The 23966-nt window shown below is 41.3% G+C and overlaps 1 protein-coding gene across 6 annotated transcripts in view; it reads right to left on the bottom strand.

Annotated features, from left to right (window-relative positions):
• The window catches only part of mpp7a (MAGUK p55 scaffold protein 7a), a 79583-nt gene that overhangs the window by 22299 nt on the left and 33318 nt on the right, over positions 1–23966 (bottom strand). For all 6 annotated transcript variants that reach the window (XM_008438504.3, XM_008438508.3, XM_008438509.3 and 3 more), the window contains exons 3-6: positions 20624–20742; positions 15708–15785; positions 12831–12911; positions 8405–8536 (exon numbers count right to left, since the gene is read on the bottom strand). In XM_008438504.3, the coding sequence (XP_008436726.1) occupies positions 8405–8536; positions 12831–12911; positions 15708–15785; positions 20624–20742 (410 nt within the window). The remainder of the gene's footprint in view (positions 1–8404; positions 8537–12830; positions 12912–15707; positions 15786–20623; positions 20743–23966) is intronic.

Here is a 23966-nt window from a genome sequence, read left to right as displayed (position 1 = left end):
ATTTTAAACTCACAGCCGCCCATCCGGAACAACCACTCCATACATCGGCCATGAACCCAACTGAACACGGAGCATCTGACAAACATCGTTCTCCTCTAGATTGAGAGCGACAAGGAAAAACAAATAGGAATGGCCGAGGCAGAGAGACGCAGATAATTAGACATGATGTGAATTAAAGCAAAAGTGGAACGATGACAATGACCTCCTGCTGAGCTCTAAACACTGACACAGAGGAAACACAAGATGGTGACCTTCACAGCAGATCTTAAAAACCAGGAGGAACCAAATACAAAGTGGGAAACCTGGACATAAAAATGCATCTACCTCCAGTCATATCTGCTGTTGGACAGTTTGATAAATCTCTATTATGAAGTTCTATAATGATTTTCTGGGTGCTGTAACAGAGTGGCCCCTGTTGGGATACCCTTCACCTAGCAGCCCATCAGGTGGGATTGTGACCAATAACAGCTTCTCCTACTATTCTACTCTTCTCCCTGTCTGCATCCAAACCGGTTCTGGTTTCCTTTTTGTTTTCTTAACCCCATCTGGACCTTCCATCATTAACAAGTCAATTGAAGACTTGTTCTGATAATTATGAGGAACAGGAGTGATTCCAGGAGAAGCTGTTATCTGATGCACCGCAGACAGTCGACTCTTTGACAGGAAGGTGCACCTTCATTTATCTTCCTCCTCTGAATCTTTACACCTTAATGTTAGAACTGGTCATTACCCAGTTCTTATGACAACACTTAGCAGCCCACCTCACTGCTTCAGACAGGTGGGGGGTGTTTGGGTTTGTGAATTTCACCAAGCGTGTCTGTCTGTCTCCATGCTGCTGCCATGACTCAGTGTGTGAAGAGCTCAGTGATTCATGCAAGATGAGTGGAAATGCCATCTCCCTGCTAGAAGCTGGACAAAGCCACAGGTTTTCTCTCTGCATGTCTGTGTGAGAGCTGGATGAGCTCATATAGAGTTCATCCAGCAAGAGGATGTCATAGACACAGGACCACCTGTGGATGTTGTTTATTTTGTTTTTTTAAGATGCTGAGTCTTGCAATTGAATACCACAAACCTCAATTCTTTGAAAGTAGGAAACCTTGAAAAATCTAAAGTTTACAAAATACTTATTTTACACAGTGCACAGAGAGCATCTCCTGACAAACAATTCTTCGTCTATGTTGTATTTTCATATCGAGGGAATTATTAATTTTGAAAAGAAAAGAAAAAAATCGCTAATTGAAATTCTTTTTTATAAATTCTGGAGAGAAGTTAGCCACATTAACGGTGTTTCCATCCATCCATCCATCCATTTTCTTCTGCTTATCCGGGGTCGGGATGGCACAATTTGACATTCCAAAAATACATTCACCTAATGGAAACACTCCAATTAAAAAAAAAAAACTAAACTAAATTTTTGATAAGTAATAATGAGGTGGATTTTTTTGGGTCGTACAGAAATTGGTTTATTTCACAAAATTGTAATGGAAACACTTTCTTCGCAACACATGGTCAACCACTGTATGTCAATACTGGCAGAAACAACAAGACAACTGGAAATAGTTGGAGGATAATGGCGCAACATGATTTTAACTGCATCCCTTATTTAATGGAAACACCGCAATTGCAAAATTGTGTTTTCTCAACATTAGTGGAATACTGACAAAGTTTTGTGCACAATTTTAATACAGAGGCTGAGAAAAATGAGAGTCAACATCAGCAGAGCTCTCCATCTTCTTCTGTGGCATCCTCACCCCCACAGACACTGTGAGCAATCCATCAAGTGGAAGACATGTTGCTTTTAAAGCTCGTGGGTCGGTCTGTAAAACACTAACATGTGTGCTGTCTGCTTGAGTCTCATTAGCTGCTTCATTTATTTCCAGTCTGAGTCGTTCCTTTTCTTTCAACATTCAGATGGAAACAGACAACAAAGGATTCTCCTTTTCTAAACATGGACATCCATCAGGTCTTTCCTGGACAACGTTTCAATCAGGAGCTTCTCTCAAGATCAGCAGACGAACTGGGACGCCACTTCGTTTCTAAGCCACATCAGCCCACACTGAAATCAGAATAATGATGGCGGCTTTTAGGTTAAAGGGAGGAAGACGATGACTGAGACTAGAGCAGATCTCCAGATGAACTGGAACCAGAGGCTCTGATCCGACTGTCCTGAAAGTGTCAGCGATGGAAAACCGTGGAGTGCCAGCAGTTCATTCCCATCACTGCCATCCATGGAAAACCAAACTGGATAGATCCCAGCTCTGAACCATCTCATCAAAATGATCAAGTCATTATTAAACACAGAGAATCCACAGACATCCATCCTGCAGCTGGAGCTCAGACAGTAATAATGTTCAACATGTCGTCTGTGTTCATAGATGCAGTCGCTGCTCCGGCTCTGAACGTCTTCCAGTTGTGGTCCCATAATGAGAAGTCCATCTGATCTACTGGTTCCCAGTGGCTGAGGTGGCTGATGGCTGGGCCTTGAAGCTGCACAGATTGATTGGTGCTAGCTGATGCCAGGCAGGACGATGTGTTGCTGGATGCCAGTTGGATGCCACAGAACCTGCAGTCTCCTGTTTCCACTGACTGGGAGCCAGTGACTCTCAGCTATAATAGGAAAACCCAACATGTTTGTTCAACAAACAGAGCAGACAGAGTCAGACATTAATGCCGTCACATTCCTGGCTGCTAAGGATGTTGATCTGATCTGATGAAGGAAGAGATGCACTGAGCTCATTTTACACAAAATTTTTCTATTTTGTTGCAAAACAAACATTATACTTCAGCTTCAGCCTCTGGTTTGATCAGATCCACCATCTCAGAACAATGAAATACAAAATGAGCAGAATGGGTAAAGGTTAAACTGAACCAGAGGAAGATGGTGTGTCAGTGGGAGGAAGATGAAGATGAACTGAGCAGGAAGTAAATGAAGCAACAGGAGCCTCCACCGACCGAGTGGCTTTGAAACAGCAGAAGGAAGGCGGACACAGCGGGGCACACACAGCCAGAAGCTCCAAGTCTGCTTTCTCCATCCGAGTCCCAGAACTTCCAGTGGATCCAGATGAGAGAAACAGAGTCGGCCACAGCAGCTTGTTGCTCTCTAATGTTCTCACATCGTAGCCATGGTGACCCTCAGCAGCTGTGGGGACCCATCTGGAGGCGTCCAATTATTATAAATACTTCATGTTTAACTTTTCAAGTTATTTATATCTGGTTGATCCGAAGAGCAGGACAGACACACTTCTACACCTCACTATATGGCGATACAAGCAAATATAAAGTCTAAAAGTTAATCTACATTCATTTGGATCTTAACTTGAAAAAAATATTTGCTACTTGCATTTGAAAAGCTAATGCATATTACTGTCTTCAGTCTTAGGCCATAATGTTCTTTGAAGGCATGCACATGATCACAAAGTACTCATGTGGCTGTAGAAACTGTCGAATGATAATCAGTTTAGGGGTGGGCATTTATCTAAATGTTTGTCATTTATCGTAATAAATTTCTTAGGACATTGCTGTTGTGACAAATGACAGTTAAAAGGGACAGTATTAAGTAAAAAATTACTTTTTGAGCTTTACATCATGTTATGCTGTCATTCCCTCATCAAAAACAAAGCTGGAGTGTTGCTTTGATTCTTCTATGCATGTTTGAGACATTTTTACATTTCCATAGCAACCATTCAGCTATGCAAATGCCTGGGTGGACCTAGCTCAGCTTTGAGAACAAAACTCCTCCTCGGAGCTGCAGTACCAAGCTTTGACATTACAGAACACCCCTCGCTGCGACTCTCTCACTCAGCTCCTTCAGACTAGTTAGCAGCAATTAGCAAACACCTGTTGAAACTGCGAATCAGCTAAGCTCAATATATGACCTACTTCTCAGGGAAATGCTGGTGCAAAAGTCATTAAAGGGTTAATAGAGGAAAGCCATGTTGTGATGACTTTCTGTAGATGGAGTTTCAGAAAGAGCAGGAGTTTTTAAAGAGACAGAGGCCCAATTTTAAGGTGCCAAATTATAAAGTCAAATTTATTTTAAGTCATCTATGATGTATATAGAGCATTTTTATAAGAACTGGTGACATAGTTACTTGATTGTGCTACAAATAGAAACTAAATGCCTAAAATATATATTACACTGCCCCTTTAATAATGTCTGAAACCCTTAAAGGTGTCTGTATTGTCAAGACTATTAGTTTTATTGTTTTTCCCACCATTTGTTCAATGAAAATATCAAGGAATATCAATAAATTTGAAAACATGATTAAATGCTGTTATGATTTGCAGTTTAATATAAATCACACTTCTTCATGTGATTTGTATCCAAAAGCCAAGAGAAACATATTACTAATTGGAATGTTTGTGTAATTGCAGTGACACGCAGTCACAACCATACAGTTACCCAAAAGAAAAAACAACAACTTCTTATCACTTTTATCGTCATTACAATAGTACCACAAAATATTGTGATAGAAAGAAGTCCATATCACCCACACCTATAGCGGATAGCACTGTGATGAATTTTAGGACTGACTTGGATACGGAATATAATCAGGACTGTAAACTGCTGTCATGTAGCATTCAGTAGAAAGAACAGAAATGGCCCAGCCTCAACTTTACAAGATCACACATTGGAATTTTTTTTCTGACGTTTTCAGTCCACCGAGACAAAACCCATCAAATCCCTTCCTGGAACAGCAGGAGCTGGATGATGAAGGAGACTGTGGCTGCTCTACATCACATTATGGTTTTGGAAAACCATAATGTTTTTCTGAAACATCATCCTGCTCTGGAAAACCTAGAGCATGAAGTGTCCTCACCAATGTGGGCAGTGAGACAGAAACCCAGAACTCCTCCGTGCCTCGTTGTTGAGCCTAACAGCTCCAGAGAACAAGCAGCAGGCGGAGGCAGGAAAGCCACAACGGCTGAGGTGTGTTCCCCCTGTCCTCCCCTTCTCCTAGGGTGTGGTGAGAGGAACGCCGGCCTGGAGCCAAGATGGCGGTCAGAGTGAAAACCACAGAGTGAAAATAGAGGCAGCCGGGTCCAGGACATGTCCGCTGCAGATCAAAGACGGACGGGACCTCAGCACACAACAAAGGTCTGGGAGGACAGATGGACGTCTGACAGACCAATGAGGACATGTGTGTGTAGCTCAGTGTTTATTCTGCTGTAGGACACTGAGGTCAGTCAACACAATAATAGAGACAAAACTGGGACAGTTACAGAAAAAAAGGAGGTATGGCATGCAAGCAAACCCAGTCATTAGAGAAGTCTATTTCTCTAAGTGTCTAAACAGCCAATTAGCTGTTGGGAACGTTTGAAATGGCAACAACACCACAGACACGCACAGTAAGTCGAGGGGTGCAGAGAAAATTAAACAATGAGAGAAAACAGTGGGAAAATGGTTGTTATGTCTGGGACAATGAGACTCGCATGTTCTAATGATGAGGCACAGGAGGAGCAAAGGTCAAGCGTAGACTGACTAAAAATACTTGTCGCCAACAGAAGGGCAGCTGTGGTTAGTTTACTGTGTTACAACTCCGAAGTTGTGGGTTGAGCAACTACAGGCTACTAACTTAAAACATGTCTGCTACTGGCCTCATATGTGGTCTGAATCCCTCACTGAGCCAGCTGGATTTCTAGAAATTCGATGAAAATGCTAATTTCATCCAAACTTTTATAATGCCAGCTATTCTTACCATTTCTGAGGAAGAGTGCTCTCAAAAATCAGACTTAGCTGGATCTATTCATCCATTAGTGGTCATCTCCAGTAGCCATTGGGCAAGAGGCAGTGTACTCCAAGAGCTGGTTGCCAGTCGATGACAATTTAGAGTGTTTTTAGAGCCGATAGTCCGGTAGACTTGGTTAGGGTTATTGAGGACCGAAATTGCGATGTTTGTTACATTAGCTGGTGTGGTTCACTTTCACACTGCACTGCATCTAACAAACCAAACTCTTTGAAAAACCTATTCCCCTCTTCACCTGCAGTGTGCTGCACTGAGAACAGCTGAAAGAAATGACACAAAAAGACAACGAGCACAACTTCCTTCTTCATAAAATATAAACAAAAATTCAGTGTTGTGGTCAAGACCACCTAACCCGAGACCAAGACAAGACCAAGACCAGAGTGTATCGAGACCGAGACAAGACTAAGACTTTTAGGGTCCGAGACCAAGTCAAGACCAAGACCAGAGTGTATCGAGACCGAGACAAGACTAAGACTTTTAGGGTCCGAGACCAAGTCAAGACCAAGACCAGCGCCACGCTCTACATGATATGATAAAATGTGAAATATGATCAAAATTACTTCTCAAATTGGTCTGAAAGATCCATATTCCCATAAAAACACATAGATATTAAATCCTTCATAAATTTAACCAATATTAAATTTAACAAACTCTTTGTTCTCCTTTGCTTCCATCTCTGTGCTACGATCTGTGGCGGTCTCGTGCCATCCCTAAAAAGATAACGCCCTGGGTGTTTACCCATGTTGCTCATGTCAGAAACCACCACTGTCTGCACCATTAAACATAGCAATTGAGGCAATACCCTGACGCTCAACTATGAACACTGACCAAGGAGCAACAAGCAAGAAGTAGATGTATGCCAGTGGTTCCCAAACCTTTTGTCCTGCGCCCCCCCAGTGGTTTCCAAACACATTTTCTGCCCCCCCCTTTCTGCCATAATGTGCGACAAGTCAGTCAACACCTCCGCACAATAATTCAGAGCAGTGAGTGACAACTTTTTTTCATCACAATGCTTATGTGTCTCTATACAGCTAGCTTTGCTAACATCACGACAACGGAGCTTACCTTTCTTTGAGCTACTTTTCTAAGTGACGAAAAAAGTTAGACGTAGTCCCCACCGTCAGTGAAAGCGAAGCGCTGCCGAGTTAGCTGTGGCCATCAGATTTCTTATGATTTATGCAGCGCTATTCTATTACTGACTATTAGACAGACATCTTCTGCCGCTCAGAGAAAACCACTATGCATGTCTTGGAGCGCCATGTGCAAGTGAAAGGTTACATAAACACGTAATTGCCAAGTCACGTTATTGGTTGGATTTTAATCAGTACGTTTTGAATCCACTGAAAACAAAGATGTTGAATAAACAGAATAGTATGCTGCATGTTTAGTGATATTTTCACAGTTGCGGTCTCGACCGGTCTTGAAATAAAATGCCGAGTCCTCAGCGCCCGAGACCGAGGCAAGACCAAGACCAAATGCAGTCGAGTCCGAGACGAGACCGAGATCATCAAAAAATGGTCTCGAGACCGGTCTCGAGACCAAGACCGATCTCGAGTGCTACAACACTGCAAAAATTAAGTGGCGTCAGATTTTAGTTATTACAGAATTTCTTTGACAAAAGACCACAAGCCATTTCTCCCACTTGTGATACACGAGTGCATTTGTTTTGATTGTGTTTACCCAGAATACCCTTGGCTTTAGACCATTTCCTCCTGTTATAACGGTCTCTGGTTCATTTCCACTGCACCAAGGCTTGGGTTTTCAAGCTAAAAACAACATCCCAGTGTCCTCTTGTGTGACACTTTATGAAAGGTACTCTATATTAATAAATTTCCCATCTAAGCTCTTTTGATACACTACCATACACACCATTTGAACCGTTCTATTAAGTAGAATAAGTTCATTCATTTAAGATGATCTTAACAAGATGAGAATCAAGGAAATAGGTCCAGATATTTTCTCCTGGGATAATACACATACAGTTAAGCCCAAGTCCAAATCAGTTCCTCGCTCACTGGCATCATCTTGACCTATAAAAGCAAAGATCTCCAGACACCATATGGCCCCTGTGCTCACTATGCTAGAGGCTAAGCTACATGCTAGGTCTGATTCAATGGCAGTTCAGGAAATCTAATTAACTGCAACCTGGACATCACCACAAACCTTTGCAGCATTTTTCACTTTAGATGTTATTGCTCCAATAGACAGTAGTTGCTTCCAATAGAGCCTATTCTCCAGAGTGAACTTCAGTCAGCTTTAGAAACAAGTTATGATTCAAAAGAGAAGTATATGTTCCCATAGTGAGATCACAAATGAATGCTTGAAAGAACTGAAGGTTCTCTTATAGTCTGGTTTATAAGCAAGGGGCATTACTGGCCTGAGCATCAGGTTAAAACTGTAAGCCAATCGCCTCCTGCATCTCAGAGAAATATGGGGTATACGTCATACTCTGTAGTGAAATACCTCACTCATGCCATCACAAGACTAAGGTTATTTATGCAACAACATCTCAATAGATTCAGGATGGCAACAGGGAACAAAAAGATGCAAGGGACTCCATGAGCTATTTGATTAATGACTGGAGAGACCAAACTTTTCCTCTGACGTTTAAACTTCTGTAAACAGTACAGCTGAGCACACAATAAAAAGTCACTTACAAGAGGTTCCTTGTTTTTGACCAGTCTTATAATCTTCACAGAATTCTCCTCATCATCGAGGTCTTCAGGCAGCGGCGGCAGTTCGGGGTCGTACCGCTTCTGAGCAACTGTATCATGGACGGACAGAAGGCTCTGGAAGAGAGAAATATGGGAGAAAAAAAGACGCCAGTTCAAGTTAACAGTCAAACTGGAAATCTATTGATTTGCTTAAATAGCTAGTTTGGTCCTACTTTATTTAGTTAATTGAACTTGGGTCCACTTAGCAAAATAAAGTGGAACAATGTAGAACTTTAATCCACATTTTAATGACTGCATGTCTCAATCAAGGTACATAGAAAGGATTTTTGGGGGCAATTTCCACCTCATATCCCTGACAAAACGAGTGCGACGTAGAACTTAAACTTAAAGATGTGTTGAAATTCTCGTAAAAACAAGTTCAATTTTATTGATGAAATTCATTGTGTCTATATATGATACAGTCTTAAAGATTACTTTGCTATTACACAGTTATTTTTTATGTGTCTTCAGGCATACACGACATGTTTGATGGCATACTTCCATCTTTGTCAGAGGTATCACAATTGAAACCTGTCAGGTATGTCTGAAGAAACAGAAAATAACTGTCTAGTAAAAGAATCTAAGTTCTATTGCATTTCTTTTTTTTTATCTTTTATCCCTGTGAAGCTCTTTATCTGTTGGTGCTCCAGGTTAAATATCTACACCTTCATTCCTGTCTCTTCTTTGTCTTTCATGAATTTCTCATACAATGTGCTCCTGAATTTTATTGGTCTTTCTTCTCTCTCTGAGGATGATTTCATCAACATTTTCTTTGATCACCAGAAAACGTTTGTTTCTGCAGATGAGCACAAATGGTAAGCTGATGGGAATGGGATCAATCTGCAGTAAAACCAGCAGCAGCTCTAGAACAGCAGCTGAATGTACAGAGAGCAGCAGGAGGTTCTCAGTTCAAACCAGAGGGGAAGAATATCTCTGTCTGCACATCAGAAGAAAACAGATTCTAACTCTGAGCTCTCCTCTTCTTCATTTCATTTTCCTCTTTTTCAGGGAAACCAGCTGCAGGTTGGATCCCAATCAGGCTCCAGTTTCATAACATCCTCTGGTGAAACAGACAGTAAAACTGGAGGTTCTGTTTCAGTTTCAAGTTGGATCTATGTTTTGTTTTGGCTCTTTATGATGACAGACTGTCAGTCATGTTAGCTGATCTCAGGTCAGCCATGCTGGTAATCAGAATCAACCCTTAGAGTTCTGGAAACATCTTTTGCTTTGTTTTATGTATCCTTTCTGTTCCACTTCCACTGCTGGCTGAAAGTCAGACCTCTGATTTACAAGAAAATCAAACCTAAACACAACTTGACCTCAACTGTTTAAAAACTTTATCGACAAACTTTGTTTGAGATTTAAATTTTGTTTTTCCAACAAAGTTCAGTTTTATTTCCTTCCATCTTATCTCAGCCTTTCCCCACTGGAACCTCTGAACTCTGTCAAACAGACCAAACCGGAGAACCTGCGGTTTTACGTTCATCCACGGATCCTCCTTAAACCTGGATCTGCCGTCCGCCTCCCCTCCCAACAACTTGGAATAGAGCCACAACTGATTCCCTGTAGAAACCTTCTTGGAAGTTGCAGCAGCAGCTGACTGGGGAGCACATGGAGCGTGTCCTGGCTGCTGATCACCGACATGGAGCAGAACACAGGTCCAAATGTTTTACACACTCAGGTCTCTAGAGGGAAGCATTCCTGCTGGGCTGATACGAGTTAGTCGGTGTTGTTATACTTCAGAGTTGGTGAATTAGCTGACCAATGAGATCTAGAGTTGGATTCCTGGAGAAGAAAGATGAAGAGAAGGAAAACTCATCCTTGTTCTCCAGGTACCCGGTTCAATCTCTGTTAATCTGTATTGTGTTCATTAGAAATAAATAATTAAGGTAGAAATACAGATCAGAGAACTCTACTAAATAAACTTGCTGGACATTCCTGGCAGCAGCCTCTTATTAAACCCTCTTGGCCCAGTCAGCGGCCCACTCTGCTTTCAAATGGAGGCACCGGATTGGTCCAAGGAGAGCATTCTTTCCCCAAAACCATTAGACTCTGATGAAGGGATCGTTATTCTCAAGCTTCTTCGGCTTTGTCCCTTTAGGGGTCGCCACAGCGAGTCATCCGTCTCCAAGTAATCCTACCTTCCGCATGTTCTTCTTTCACACCAACTACCTTCATGTCCTCTTTTACTCCATCCATAAATCTCCTCTTTGGTCTTCCTCTAGGTCTCTTGCCTGCCAGGTCCATCCTCAGCATCCTTCTACCGATGCATTCGTGTCTCTCTTCTGTACATGTCCAAACCATCTCAGTCTGACTTCTCTGACTTTATCTCCAATACATCTGACATCAGCTGTTCCTCTGGTGTTTTAATTTTTGATTTTATCCATCCTTGTCACTTCCAAAGAGAACCTCAACATCTTCATCTCTGGTACCTCCAGCTCTGCCTCTTAGTCATTGCCACCATCTCATTTTCTTCATTCATCAACTTTTTAAAGTACTCCTCCCATCTCCTTATCACACTTTTTGCATCTGTCAGTAGAGTTTCATCTTGGTCCTTAATCACTCTGACCAGTTGGACATCCTTCCCGTCTCGATCTCTCTGCCTCGCCAACCTGTATATGTCCATCTTTCCCTCCTTACTCTCCAGCCTTTTATACAAGTCAGTGTATGTACTTTGTTTGACCTTAGATACCTCTACCTTCTCTTTATGCTGTATCTCCCTGAACTCTTGGTGACTCTTTTCAGTCCTCACATTGTCCCACTTCTTCTTAGCTGCTCCCTTTCTCAGGACCCATATTTGCACTTCCTCATTCCACCACCAAGTCTCCTTGTCAACTTTTCTTCCAAAAGACATACCAAGTATGTCAATATTCTCAAGCTGATCAGTTGTTTGTCTTATTATTGTTGTTAGAGTTGGGTTGTAATTTTTTATGTATAAACAATGAATAGTTTACATAGCTATTAAGTTTTACCAATAATACATGTAAAACATTAAAACAATGGTGATTTCCTCATGGTTTTAGATGAACTGTTTCCATCTGAATGGGAAATAAAATCATAGCACTGAGAAATAAATTAAACTAATCTTTTTAAATCCATCATAGTGATTGTTCCACTGGGAAGAAGTAAACAACTAATTAATTATGCAAATGCATAAATACACAGTAGCAAAATATAATGCTGAAATATCCACCTCTACCGAGAATAAGAGCTACTGTGGTCCTGATGATGTTTTCCTCTAACATTTTTACGTCCCGTTACCATGAAAAATAAAGGAACTTTACTCTTGTGGATTGATGAGATTTCCATTTGCAGAGGTAATAAAGCCTGGCTGAAAATGTTGTGAAACATATTTAATTGAAGGATAAAAATTTTAGATTCATTTTTATTTTCATTAGACAACAGTCTGGGGGAGATATTGATATGAAGCACATAGATCTACAGAAAACTAAATTGCAGAACGTCGATGAGCTTTGCGGGAACAGGAGAATATTCTTCAAAAAAAGTGATGAAAACATGGATGGAAGCCATGGAAACACAATCTTTTAAACAGTTATTTTCACTGTGCGGGAGTGTTAAGCCAACCCTCGGCCTCATCCACCTTTTTTCACCTCATCAGTTACAGCAGATGGCTTTTACCAGCTTTATGCTGTGATGGATTGACCTTAGCCATTGTCATTTGTCATCTGTCAGCTCTTTTCTCTTTGGGGTTGTCACAGACAGAGCAGATCATCACCATCTCTCCGTGTAGCACGGTAGGAGAGGTCGGGATACATTCTGAGAAACTGTCAGCTTTCCTTTTGGAATTAATCAAAGCAACTGAATTCCTGTCATCAGTGCAGACTTGAAAAATCTCCTTCTGAGCCTGAATCTTTGGAGATAACTGATCTGTTCACACCCCTACAGTCTGACACACACTGACTATCGATGTGCGTCTGTGTGTCTGATCTGCTGGGACAGAACTTCAGAGTGAAGTGTTGTTTCTGGCAAAAGCCAAATAATCCTGAGGACAACGTGGTGAGAAGCCTGATCCTTCAGGGTGAAGCCAGCTCTGTCTGGCTGAGACACCTGGAGGATTTGATGGACGGCCTCCAGTTCAGGATTAAAAAGTAAAAAGTGTGGACATTTATTTTGGAGCCGTCTGTGTCTGGTTAATGAGGTCAGCGGCTGCAGCCAAGAATAAAAACAAGAGAAAAGGCCTGAAGCCGTTTGCGGTTCACGTTAGTATTGATGACTCAAAAACAGAAAAGACACAAATACAAAACTACTAATTCTTTAGCCAATTTTTATAATAATTTAATCATTCAGAAAAGGATTTATTATTTCAGTTTATTCAGTTCTAACAGAAAAGGGCAGGCATGGTTCTTACCTTCACATGGGGGTTTTCCAGTAGCTTGGTGAGTTCTTTAATGTCTCCATTTTCAGACTTTATTTCAAGTTGCTCAGAAAGCTAAAAGAGAATAGACACAGAACGGTGACTCAAATAAGCTTTAAGACAATAACCATACATGATATAGTATAGTAAACAGCAACGTAACAGATTTATTTCCTTGACTTGCTGTGGCTTGAGTTCAGGTTCAAACATCTTACAAGCAGGTGAAATTTGAAGTAAATTGATTTTAATCAGCAGATTTACAACTGGTTATGAAAAAAGGTTTCATGGGAAACTTGGCATTCTTTGAACGCTTTATGAACAACATCTCTGTGTGCTGTCATCACAGTGGGGCTCACAGATCTAATCACCTCTCGGGCTCTGTCCATGGTCCTGAACTCAGAAAAAAAACAACAATACAACACAGTGAGAAGCTGGAATTCCTCATGACGAAGAACTTAATGTGGTTACAAAAACCACCCAAATCAGGTCAACTTCTTTTCTACCTTAATGATTTTTTACACTGTTTAGGCACTAATTCTAGAACAATTCTGAATAATAAAAAAAAATACAAATTTTACATTGAGTTCCAAGACAAAGCCATGATATATTTTAGTGGGATGCTTTTGTAGTGAGGAAGCAGGAGCTCAAGATGAAATCTGCAGGACGATCTCCCAGCACGAAGATTCTGGAACTACAGGAAGATTTCAGAGCAGCAAGAACATCCAGGAGGTGTGGAGATTAGCTGATGAAAGTCAAGCCCAAAGGAAAGCTGGTACAGATGAAGTCCTGGCACATGTCTAGTGATGGCGGTCAATTCAGACAGTGGAAGAGATTTAAAATGAAACCTCCAATTGCCATACTAAAGTTTATGTGTTTGCTTCAAGACAGAAAAAGAAAAAATGCAGAGAACCCATATTGTTAGTGAAAAATTTATACAATTAGTTGTAGTTAATGAGTTGATTTTAAATCCTTCCAGAGGAAATAAAAGAACCGTAGAAGTTTCTCTCTGGCATTAGGATGATAAGTTTAGCACCTAAAGCACCAAGAGACACATGGATCATCTCTCTGTCTGAGTCGTCATCAAGCAGGAGGACAGAAGATTCAAGCATCAGACGTAAAGCTCAGCAAGATGAAGGAGAAAGTATTTCTGAGTAACGGCTGCAGGAGCAAGGCAGCAGAGGTTGGAGAGTTGGGGGAGAAAGCACGAGGGGAAACATCTTCATTATTTCCACTAGTTTCCGTTCCCTGAAGGGAAAACACTGGATTAATAAATAGCAGCAGAGGTCAGAATCAGTCCTGCTTCAACAAACTGATGCTAGAAAAGGGGGGAGGAGGGAAACTGAAGAATGAGGAAATCTAGTACATGTGGGTTTGGAAAAACCTGGGGGACAATAAAAGAGCAGACTGGATGATCAACAGAAAACAGGTGCTGTTTTCAACCAAGGCAAAAACAAAAGTTAGTTTAATTAAATTTTCACAAAGTCAATAAGTAATTAGCCTCATCTCTAACTTCTGTTGACTGTGGGCTACACATCAGGTCACTGAGGACACCCAGTGGATTTTGCTGCAACAACAGGAAAGGTGATAAAAGCTTTGTGAAGCTGACCAGAGGTTTCTGCAAGGGAGCAAGGATACGAGCCAGGGTTCAGATCAGGAAGCAGAGCTGCAGCTTCTGTAACGCTACCCACGCATTACCCCAGCGGGTCAACGTCTTGTCCAAATTAAACAGATTAAAAAGCCAACCTAAAAGAAATAGACCAGAATCCGCTGAAAATAAATAACATTTCAACTGGACAAAAAGCAGAGCAGCTAAATGTGGCTCACTGAACATCAGGTTTTTCTTCAAAGACTTGTGAGGATCAGATTTGATTTCGTCGCAAAGAAACCTGCAGCCTGCAGCTGAAAGATTATGTTGGCGTCAACGAGTCTCGTAACTAGGTCTGTCATGGTAACAAGTTCTGCTGGACGATGAAATGTCCTGAAAATTATCGCGATTAAATCTAGAATCAACTTGGAACGCAAGTTCTTGACTTTGATTAAGTCTGAATGATGAAATTTCATTTTCTCTTGTTTTTTGTTTTTCTAACATTCCTTGCTTGTGAAGTGGTGCCATATAGATAAACTGAATTCAACTGAGTGAACCAGCAGAACATCCAGTGATGAAAGGACCAGAGTTCAGCCTACACTAGATGTTAGTACCTTTGACAGGATCTCTTCACTCATACTGTATTATATCTGGATCAGCAGAGAGAAATGAACCCTGAGCAACCAGGCCGGGTTGAAGTGTCGCTTTGTGTTAGCCAGTAAATTCAGCCCTGTTGGCTGAAACCAGAGCCTGAGATGAATCAAACCGTGGATCTCTCTGCGTTCTCTTTCGCCCTCGGCCACAGCTTCAGCAGAGCTCAGTCGAAGTGGCGTGACGGCTGAAAACGATCCGTTTTTTTAAAAAAACACACCGTGTTTGAGCCGACAGGAGACTCGGGTCTGTGGCGGGCTCAGAGATGCTCTCTGGGCTCCAGCCTGATATCCAGTAACCCCAGAGAGACGCTTTGCAGGGCATTTACAAGGAAGCACAAAGGTAACCGTCTGTAGTTCAGCTGAAAAAAGAAATGTAATTGGGAAGGAGGGAGACTTGGTAAAAGAGAAAATGGGGCTTATGATTCGCACTCTGAGTTTTTTTTTTTTTTTTTTTTTTTTTCCCCTTTTCAAAATTTTGGTTTTCTGGTTTTGGCACGGAAACCAAATAACTTTTCTAAAAGTTGATCAGAGGCCAACAAACATTGTTACAGAACCATTGTACATTTGTGTTTCCTTCCATCCGGCAGCCATCACTACGTAAAACGGGTGGAAAGAGGAGCTGAAGAAGCTTACGTCTTGGGCCAGGACTGCGGCGCTGTCCAGGACTGGAGCCGGCTTGCTCTCCTCATAATGCTGCAGCCGTTCATGGATCTACAAAAACAAAACACTTATGTCAAACTTTGGGATAAAATGCCTGAGAGCGGAGATTCTTCAAATATTTTCTCCTCAATTAAGAAACACGATCATCTCTAATAGACTGAAAATACATGTTTATGGTTATTTCACACCTTTAGGTCTGATGCTAATGTAGCTAGAATTTGTGTTTTTTATTTTTTATTCCTGACTAATAAAGCTCTGATTTGTTTTGAAACTTTGACTATTAATTATGACTATGTTACAGTTTTTGGGGGTGTTGTGTAGACATGTCTTCCACCTGCTTCATTTTAGCCAACAGTCAAATCTCCCAAACATGAATTTTAAGCTGAGACCTGGTTGAAGATGCAAATCTTTCAGTGTCGAGCAATTCCACTTAATTTCGATTTTTAGGATCACAATTTTCCATTCAGAAAGCCATTTTTTTCTATTTAAACGGTCTAGAGATTTTGTTTAAACGATATGACTGACAAGAGAAAAAAACAGTGTAAACAAATAGAATATTTGCTTAAAAGGTTCAACGCTGCATCAGATTTTACCAGTTTATATTTAAGTAAAAATAGGGTTTGTTCATACAATTCTGTAACTTACATTATCAATGTTAGGTTAGCTTAGCTGCCTGACATTTTCTTAAATAAAAACAAAAAAAATAGCAAAGAATTATTAAAAAATATATACGGTGTGTGAGACGACCAAGTGGTTGGATCTGCAGTGAACTCGCAAACAGAAGCAGCAAAGATGAAACTTTTAAGTTTTAAAACTGATTTTTGAGCAACTTTATGCAGAAATCCGCAGACTGTGATGTTACCATTCTGACGTGAGGTGGAAAAAATTCTGTCTTGCATCTGGAACCAATGTGGAAGAAAGAATTTCAAACTCTTTCCTCCCACTTTGTCCTTAAATCAAGTAAGGTGGTAAAGTCAGATTAGGTGAAGATGTTTTCATATAATTAGAAATAGGTTGTTTGTCAATTATTTGTCCTTGCAGTTTTTTCCTTATATTAATTGAGCTATTTTATTTTAGAAGCTATTTTATTTTATTTTAGTAGCTCGTTGTGATTCTCTCACTTTCTGATTTGAGCACTAGGAATTAAATTAAACTCCTGGTGTTTTTAAAAGTCTAGACAAACAAAATGCTTTTCCAATAGTGGATTTTTATAACCCGTGCATCCACTTTACAAATCAACCGATTTTCCAGCAGCACATTATAAGCTCATAGGCCACAGAGGCATTCTAATCATTTCCACAGTAAACAGGCTCATTTTTTCCATATCACCTTCAGGACTGCAGCTGTTTAATGTTGAGAGACAAAAGCTGTTTCTCTGAGGAGTTACTGAAATGGAAAGTTGGAGGCGAACACATTCAACTGTGTGCAAACATTGATTATAGTCCTGACAGAAACACTTTTATCAGTCCAATGTTGAATTTTGGAGCAGCACATCACACATCATCCTCCATACAGAGTGGTTCTGAGCTGTATGGCTCTGGCATTCTGATTTAGAAGCAGCACTGAAGCTATTATAATGACAACCTGCAGGTCGCTGTGGGCCCTCATCACAGAACACACTGGGACCAGTTTCCACCCCCAGCAGCAACTCCCCAAATCCCCAGTCTGCCCAAAATGTGGACAGAGTAGGTCTGGTTTCAGACATGAAGCCTCCAGCTGAAAATACAGAAAGCTCTATGGTGACATAGAAACGCCTCCAAGCTCCATGTCTGCAGCAGAAGATTAACAAAACACACACATGCAGATAAATCTCTAAAAAATATTGTGATAAAAGTGCAAGATTCACTGTCACTTATTTACACAGTAAAACTTAAGAGTGTTTTCACACCTGACTCTTTACAATTGAGGACCAAAATTGCAACATTTATTCCATTTTCAGCTGCTGTGGTAAAGCCTGTTCACCTCCTTGCCTGTGGTGGCACTGAACCAAGAACCACTGAAGGAAATTACACAAAAACCTCTGAAGAAAACACTGAGCGCAAATCCCGTCTTCACAGAATATAAACACAAATGGAGTGGCGTCAGATTTTAGCGGTTGTAGGATTTCCACGAGACATTTCTAGCTAGTTCTAGACTCTCCTGCTTGTTTTGGTTGTATTTACCCAAAATGCCCTGTGCTGTACTCTGCTTCCTGCTTTTGGAGCAGAGAAGAGTTCACTTCAAATGAACTGAGGCTGAGGTTTTTAGGCGGACCAGAGTTCACTTTTTGGTCCACATCAAAGTTTGATTGAGCATTCACATTTCCCCAAACGAACTGGACGTTCTAGACAAACGGACAAGGGTTCGATTAAAGCGGACTAAACAGGGCTGGTGTGAATGCACTGTTACATTTCTATTGTTTTGCAGCAGACAGAGGTGGACCGGTGATGCCGCTGTGACGTGAAGAATTTACAGTAAAGCACAGATGAGGGCAGGAAGAGGTTCTATTAAATGCTGCTGCTGAAGGACGACTACTGCAGTTTTCATTTCACTGAGCTAGTAAGATCTGCAGAGCTCCTCTGTAGCTGCCGATTACCCCTCTGGTTCTCCACCCTGCACCAAGACTCTTCTATCTCTTCTTCTGCTGCAGGAGCGACTCCGCTTCCTTCATCAGTCCTCATCATTGTCTATGGAGGAAACCTGGTGAAAGGAGTGAGTGAGGCTGCCAGTGTGTTCAGTGCTCCAACATACCACAGTCCCAGGAACATCTGTTGAGCTACTTGCTGCTCCTCCACCTCCACTTACTGAGGAATTTCTCCTCTGTGAGCAAACACTTTATTTACTGTTCAGGAGGCTTTCCAAGCTTCTGTCCATGACGCATTCATGGCGTTTAAACTTTGAGCAGAACACTTTCTGTCCACACAGTGAGGCAGTGCTGCTGCTGATTAAAAATCTGTTCTGTGGAATAAAAACTAAACAAACAGAATAGTTCCAAAAACGACCTGTGGTCTGAAAAAAAAAAAAAAAAAAACCTGGAACATGGATTAGACGACGTTCCAACAAGGAACAGAAGCTGAACATCCATCTTTATTTTGTCAAAATACCTCAGAGTGCTGCTGAGGGCTGCTTCAGGTCAAAGGTCAAACACCTCAGAGGACTTTTAAACTACCTATGGACTCTCCTGTGACCAAAGCAGGATATGCACTTTGCAGGTGTTTTAGGTGGAAAATAGGCTGTATGCAGGTTCCTGCTTGTACACGTTAAAAACTTAAGGGGGTTTTAGCAAAATCAAAATACATTTTATTCATTGTTCTGTGATTCTACATGACAGCAGAAAACAGGGTCAAATCGTTTATTAAGTTCATAATGGGAAAACGGTCTGGCTGTGTTTGGCTTCCAGAGTTTCCAGAGATGAATATCATAGGGTGAGTCAAATCTGGGAGGCGAGTGGTTTGCCTGGTACCCAACAGCTACAGACTGGAAATGAGCTCATTCACTGAAAACCGTCTCAACTTTCCACTTGGGTCCATGAATCCCCAGCAGCAAGGTGAGCCATCATTAAAGGTCTGCAGCACTTTGTGCAGAACAAACTGGAGAGGCCACATCAATGATGCAGAGGAAGAACGAAGCAGGAGCCAAGCCTATTAGCAGCTAACAGGAGAGGGATTTATGGCAAGCTGACTGACCACAAAATGAGGGATCTCAGAGGCCGCCTAAAGGTTGCTGACAGAAACTTGGTCAGAGGAGAGAGTTCCACCTGAGGCAGGTGGAAACTGAACACTGCTTTAGATTTCCTGTGGATTTTTCTGGAGTGAGAACTTGGCAGTAGAACAATGAGTGAGGCGAAATTTATAAAAAATTTCCTTCAGTGACCTGCTTTCATCAAGATCAGATCTACTAGCTAATTTAGATTAGCTAAAATTAGCTAGTAGATTTAGCAAATATGCTGCACAATTTGCTAAACCAACACTAGCTAAATTAGCTAGTTAGCCAGCTGTGCTGAGGGGCTGTGTTGGTTTAGTTATGCTAGTTAGCTCTCCACAGCAGAGCTCCCATTTCCTGTCGGTTCTGTTCCTGAACTGATGAAAAGTCTGGAGAACAAGGAGAAGTGATTCATCTGGATGAAATCATCTGATCCCAAAGCTCTGGTAGAGTCTCCACCAGCATGACGGGGATCAGAGATCAGAGACACGTCCTCATCAGGGACTGAATGCTGTCCTCTCTCCATCTCCATCACCTCCTCTGGTTCTTGGCCTCCAGACAGAAGCAGCAGAACCTGAGGAGCCTTTCTGAACCAGGTGAGGCCTGAGTGTTTCCATGATGGGAAATCTGTCAGATTAACAGGATGTGTGTTTTCTCTGCAGCGTACAGTTTTGCAAACTATCCCAGTTGTTGCCTTGACTAATAACAGCTGGAACTTGTGGAGAATGTTTTTTTAACAGTGCACTGCTGACATTAGCCAGGGTCTCCTGAACTTTGGTTCTGACTGAGTTTCTGCTGTAAGCTGAGATAGTTGGACTGTTTGGTGTCTGGAGGTCTGAACATTGGGTCGGTTCGCTGACGGCTGCTTTACGTCTCAGTACCAAGTAGAAAACATAGGAAACAGAATACTGTCTGGATCAGAACCGTTTCCATCTTAACTTCGATGGTAACAATAAGAGACAATAAAATACTGTGCAACTATCAGTCAGGCACTGATCAGAATGTAACATACAGTATTTTGGAAAGAACTACGCAAGTAAGATAATGAGTCATAGCTATAAATATTAAGTCTTCCCGAAAATCTGACATAATTGCTTGTAAACAATGATGAAACCTCTCTGCTGATGTTCTATTAGGATGAACCTGGGTGTCAGTCTTAAAAAATGCAAATAGAAGTACAACTCTGAAGGAGATCTGTATGTCTTTACCTTCACCAGTGAGTGCAGACCTCTCTCCCCAAACATGTCCTGCAGGAAGGTGTTGTCCTCTGGACGGCTGACATGGGGCTGCAGCTGGGATGGCAGGGCTGCCAGAAGCGCATACAGACCTGCAGAGAAGGAAAACGAACACGTCAGCACACAGAGAGGTAACAATCACTGACACATGTGAATACCTGCAGGTTGATAATAAACAACAGAAATTTAAAAAAAAGATGAATATTATGTATACTCATGAATATGTGCACCCCATCAAATGACAATGTAGGCATGTGAATACATTCAGAGGACCTGTGATGTCTTTTTAACATCACAGGTTTAAGAAGTAGCTGAAAGTACAACCAAAGCATTCAAACGCACATCAAGAAAAGCAAAAGTCAGCAGTTAAAGGAGACCTATTATGCAAAACTCACATGTTGTACATTTTTGTACTTCCATTTAGGTTTCTATTGCTTCTAAAAACAACACAAGCGCTTGAAAAAGAAAAAAACCCAACCATTTTTTGGCAATAGGTTTATATTTTTTGGTGTCTGAAAAAATGAGACGTTTCAGAAACTTGCTGAATGCAACATCACAAATCGGCAGGCACCGCCCCTCACCTAGCAACTCAAGCTGAGCGCCAGCAGGTTTCGTCAGCTGGTTTTTCTGCTGTGCAATGGCTGCTGGATAAGACAAAGGTTTTGTTGTTGACTTTCCATCCTGAAACCACTTGTTGCATTCTTGTGCAGGAGGCTCCACTTTTGCTTTTCAAAAATGCACCAATGTATAATTGCACATTTGTTTGCTGCCATTTTCATGTGTGAGTGTAAACATGGACTTGAGGGGGCGTGGCCAGCAGCAGCTTATTTGGATTTAAAGTGACAAGAGGCCCTAAAACAACTCATTCTGAAAGGAAAAAAAGGAACTGAGCAGACTAAAATCTCGTTATCCAAGAATTATTTTGTGCAAGAATGTAATTAACTTTTTCAAGGAATGTCACCTGTTATCGTCACCTTAAAAGGTTCATCCAGCATTTCGCTTCCATTTTTTGTCCCGACAATCTCTCCGCCCCCCCGAAACAAATAAAACGCCCACCACTCATCTTCTGAATCCAGGTGCTTTTAGGATCGGATGAAGCATCCATTCAAGAGACTTTTTCCATTAAACCGGTGGTCATTGTACTTTACAGCCGCACATTTTTCCTTGCATGTAAACACTCATATTTGGACTGAAGTGGATGTGTGCTTCTGTGTTTTGGAAAGTGTATAAATGATCTCTGTTGCTCTTCTGACTTTTTGCAGACATTTTTCCACAATCCCTTAAAAAAAAACAAAAAATCTTACAGAGCTGAAACCAAACAGAGTGGGTCGGTGGCGGTGAGAGGAAGCACATGACTGAATCCGAGTCATCTCCGAACAACGCGTGCCTGAAATTCAAACGGCCTTTCAGACATCAGCAAGGCGTCATAAAGAGGGAACAAATATTTCAAATTCCCTCTAAAGAGAACCAGACTGAGAGCTGGTGGTTTCAGGAGCAGCAGAAGGTACGTGGTCGTTTCTCGGCTCCAGTCTTCAGTTTGGTGGATATTGTAGAACACTCACTCAAACTGGGCTTCAAAATAACCATCAGGAAATGACTTGCAGATTTAAACTCAACCACAGTGAGGTGATTAGGACAGCTCATGAGAGCAAAGTCTAAACACAGGTTTATTGCGGACAATGGTCAAAACAAACTGGACTGGTTATTTTGTACTTGTTTATTTACCTCTCCGAAATTGCCTTTGATTTGGGGTTTGGGGCTGCTTTGTGTCCCAGGTGACTTGTCATAGTTGATAAAAACATGAATTTTGTTCTCTACCAGGAATTCCTGCAGGAGGATGTCCAGCCATCATTACATGAACCTTAAGCCCAATTCCTCTTTGGTTCTGCAGCAGAACAATCAACCAAAACACTTTAAACCCACTGTTCATACTTGGAAGCCTTTCAACATGGCTGAATTAAAAGACTTCTGTAAAGACTTATCACCAGTTATCAGTCAGTCATTGTTGCCAAGGATGACACAGCTAGTTATGAGGTTAAGAGGGGAATAGCTTATTCCTATAGGGCTCAGGTGGTTTAGATAACTTTTCTCCTCTGAATGAATAATAATTTGAAAACTAACATATGTATATATGCGTTTGTATTAATGTCCAAAATTAAAATTTGTTTGATCATACAGTGACAGAGTTGAAAAATAGCAACTCTGTAAAGGGGTAAATACGTTTTCACAGTATACACACATATCTATAAAAATCTGTATGTATACATTTTACCCTGTGAGATTTCAAGTAGAAATTCTAACTTGTGCACACAATCCTTCTTTAAAATAAGGTTATATCAAGTTATTGCATCCACATTTCACCTTTTGGGGGGGGGGAGAACAAGTAGTCGATAAATGCTAAAAACAAATATAACACTCAGTCCCATGATTTGTGTATGTGTAATACTGAGAAGCTGTTTTAAGGTTGCCTGTAATGTAAGTGAGCATGTCCAGCCCAACAATAAGTGATTTAATACTCAGGTTTGGAAGAGCATGACGGAGGAAGGAAATCATCATAACTCAATAAAAAGAAGAATTCTGCATATTCAAACAAATAAAAGATGTCATTGCTCTTCGTCTGTCCCTCTCTGTTGCGCTCTCTGTATTTATTTTTTATCCATCTGCTTTCTTTGACGATACTGTTATTCAGTTGTAAAGATGAAGTGGAAATTTAGAACCACTCTGATCTAACTGGAAACTGGGAGCTCTTCCAGTGGCAACAAATCCTAGCATTTTGGTACAGTATCAGTGTGGCAGTGAGCCGCCTGCTGGCTACTGATCAGGACAAATGTCTGAAGCTCCCAGAGGATCCACCAGCCCCCTCAGCACAGACCAAGTCGGCCTCAAAAACCTCCAAATGTCTCCAACAATCTGAAACCGACCAAAGACCAGATGCTCCGGATTCTTTTCTTTCAGGATGGAAACTTTTTTTTTCCTCTATACATGCCCATATACTTGTATGGCTGTGATAGCTATGCCAGAATGAAGACACAGAGTGGTTTACAGATTATCTGTATCTCATTACTCAGTGTTATTATACAGCCATCTCCTTTACCACATCCAGCCGGTGGTTATTAGCATGTCTGCTAAAAGCTTTGTCCCGTTCAAACATTTCCATGTGTCGTCTTTCAGCCTCCTCCTCTGCAGCTGTGCGTGGCTGAAGCGTCCTCACCTTTAACTGCTGTGTGGGAGCCGTAAACCTTGATAGAACCTGCAGGTCCGGCTTGGAATAACACTGCTAGCTTTAATGAGGTTAATAAAAGGCCAACGGGGTCTT

Source organism: Poecilia reticulata, chromosome 20 (assembly GCF_904066995.2).
Source record: "Poecilia reticulata chromosome 20, P_reticulata-male-v2, whole genome shotgun sequence".
Taxonomy (NCBI): Eukaryota; Metazoa; Chordata; class Actinopteri; order Cyprinodontiformes; family Poeciliidae; genus Poecilia; species Poecilia reticulata.
Note: the sequence above shows the minus strand (reverse complement) of the source record. Positions and strands in the feature narration are given on the sequence as shown.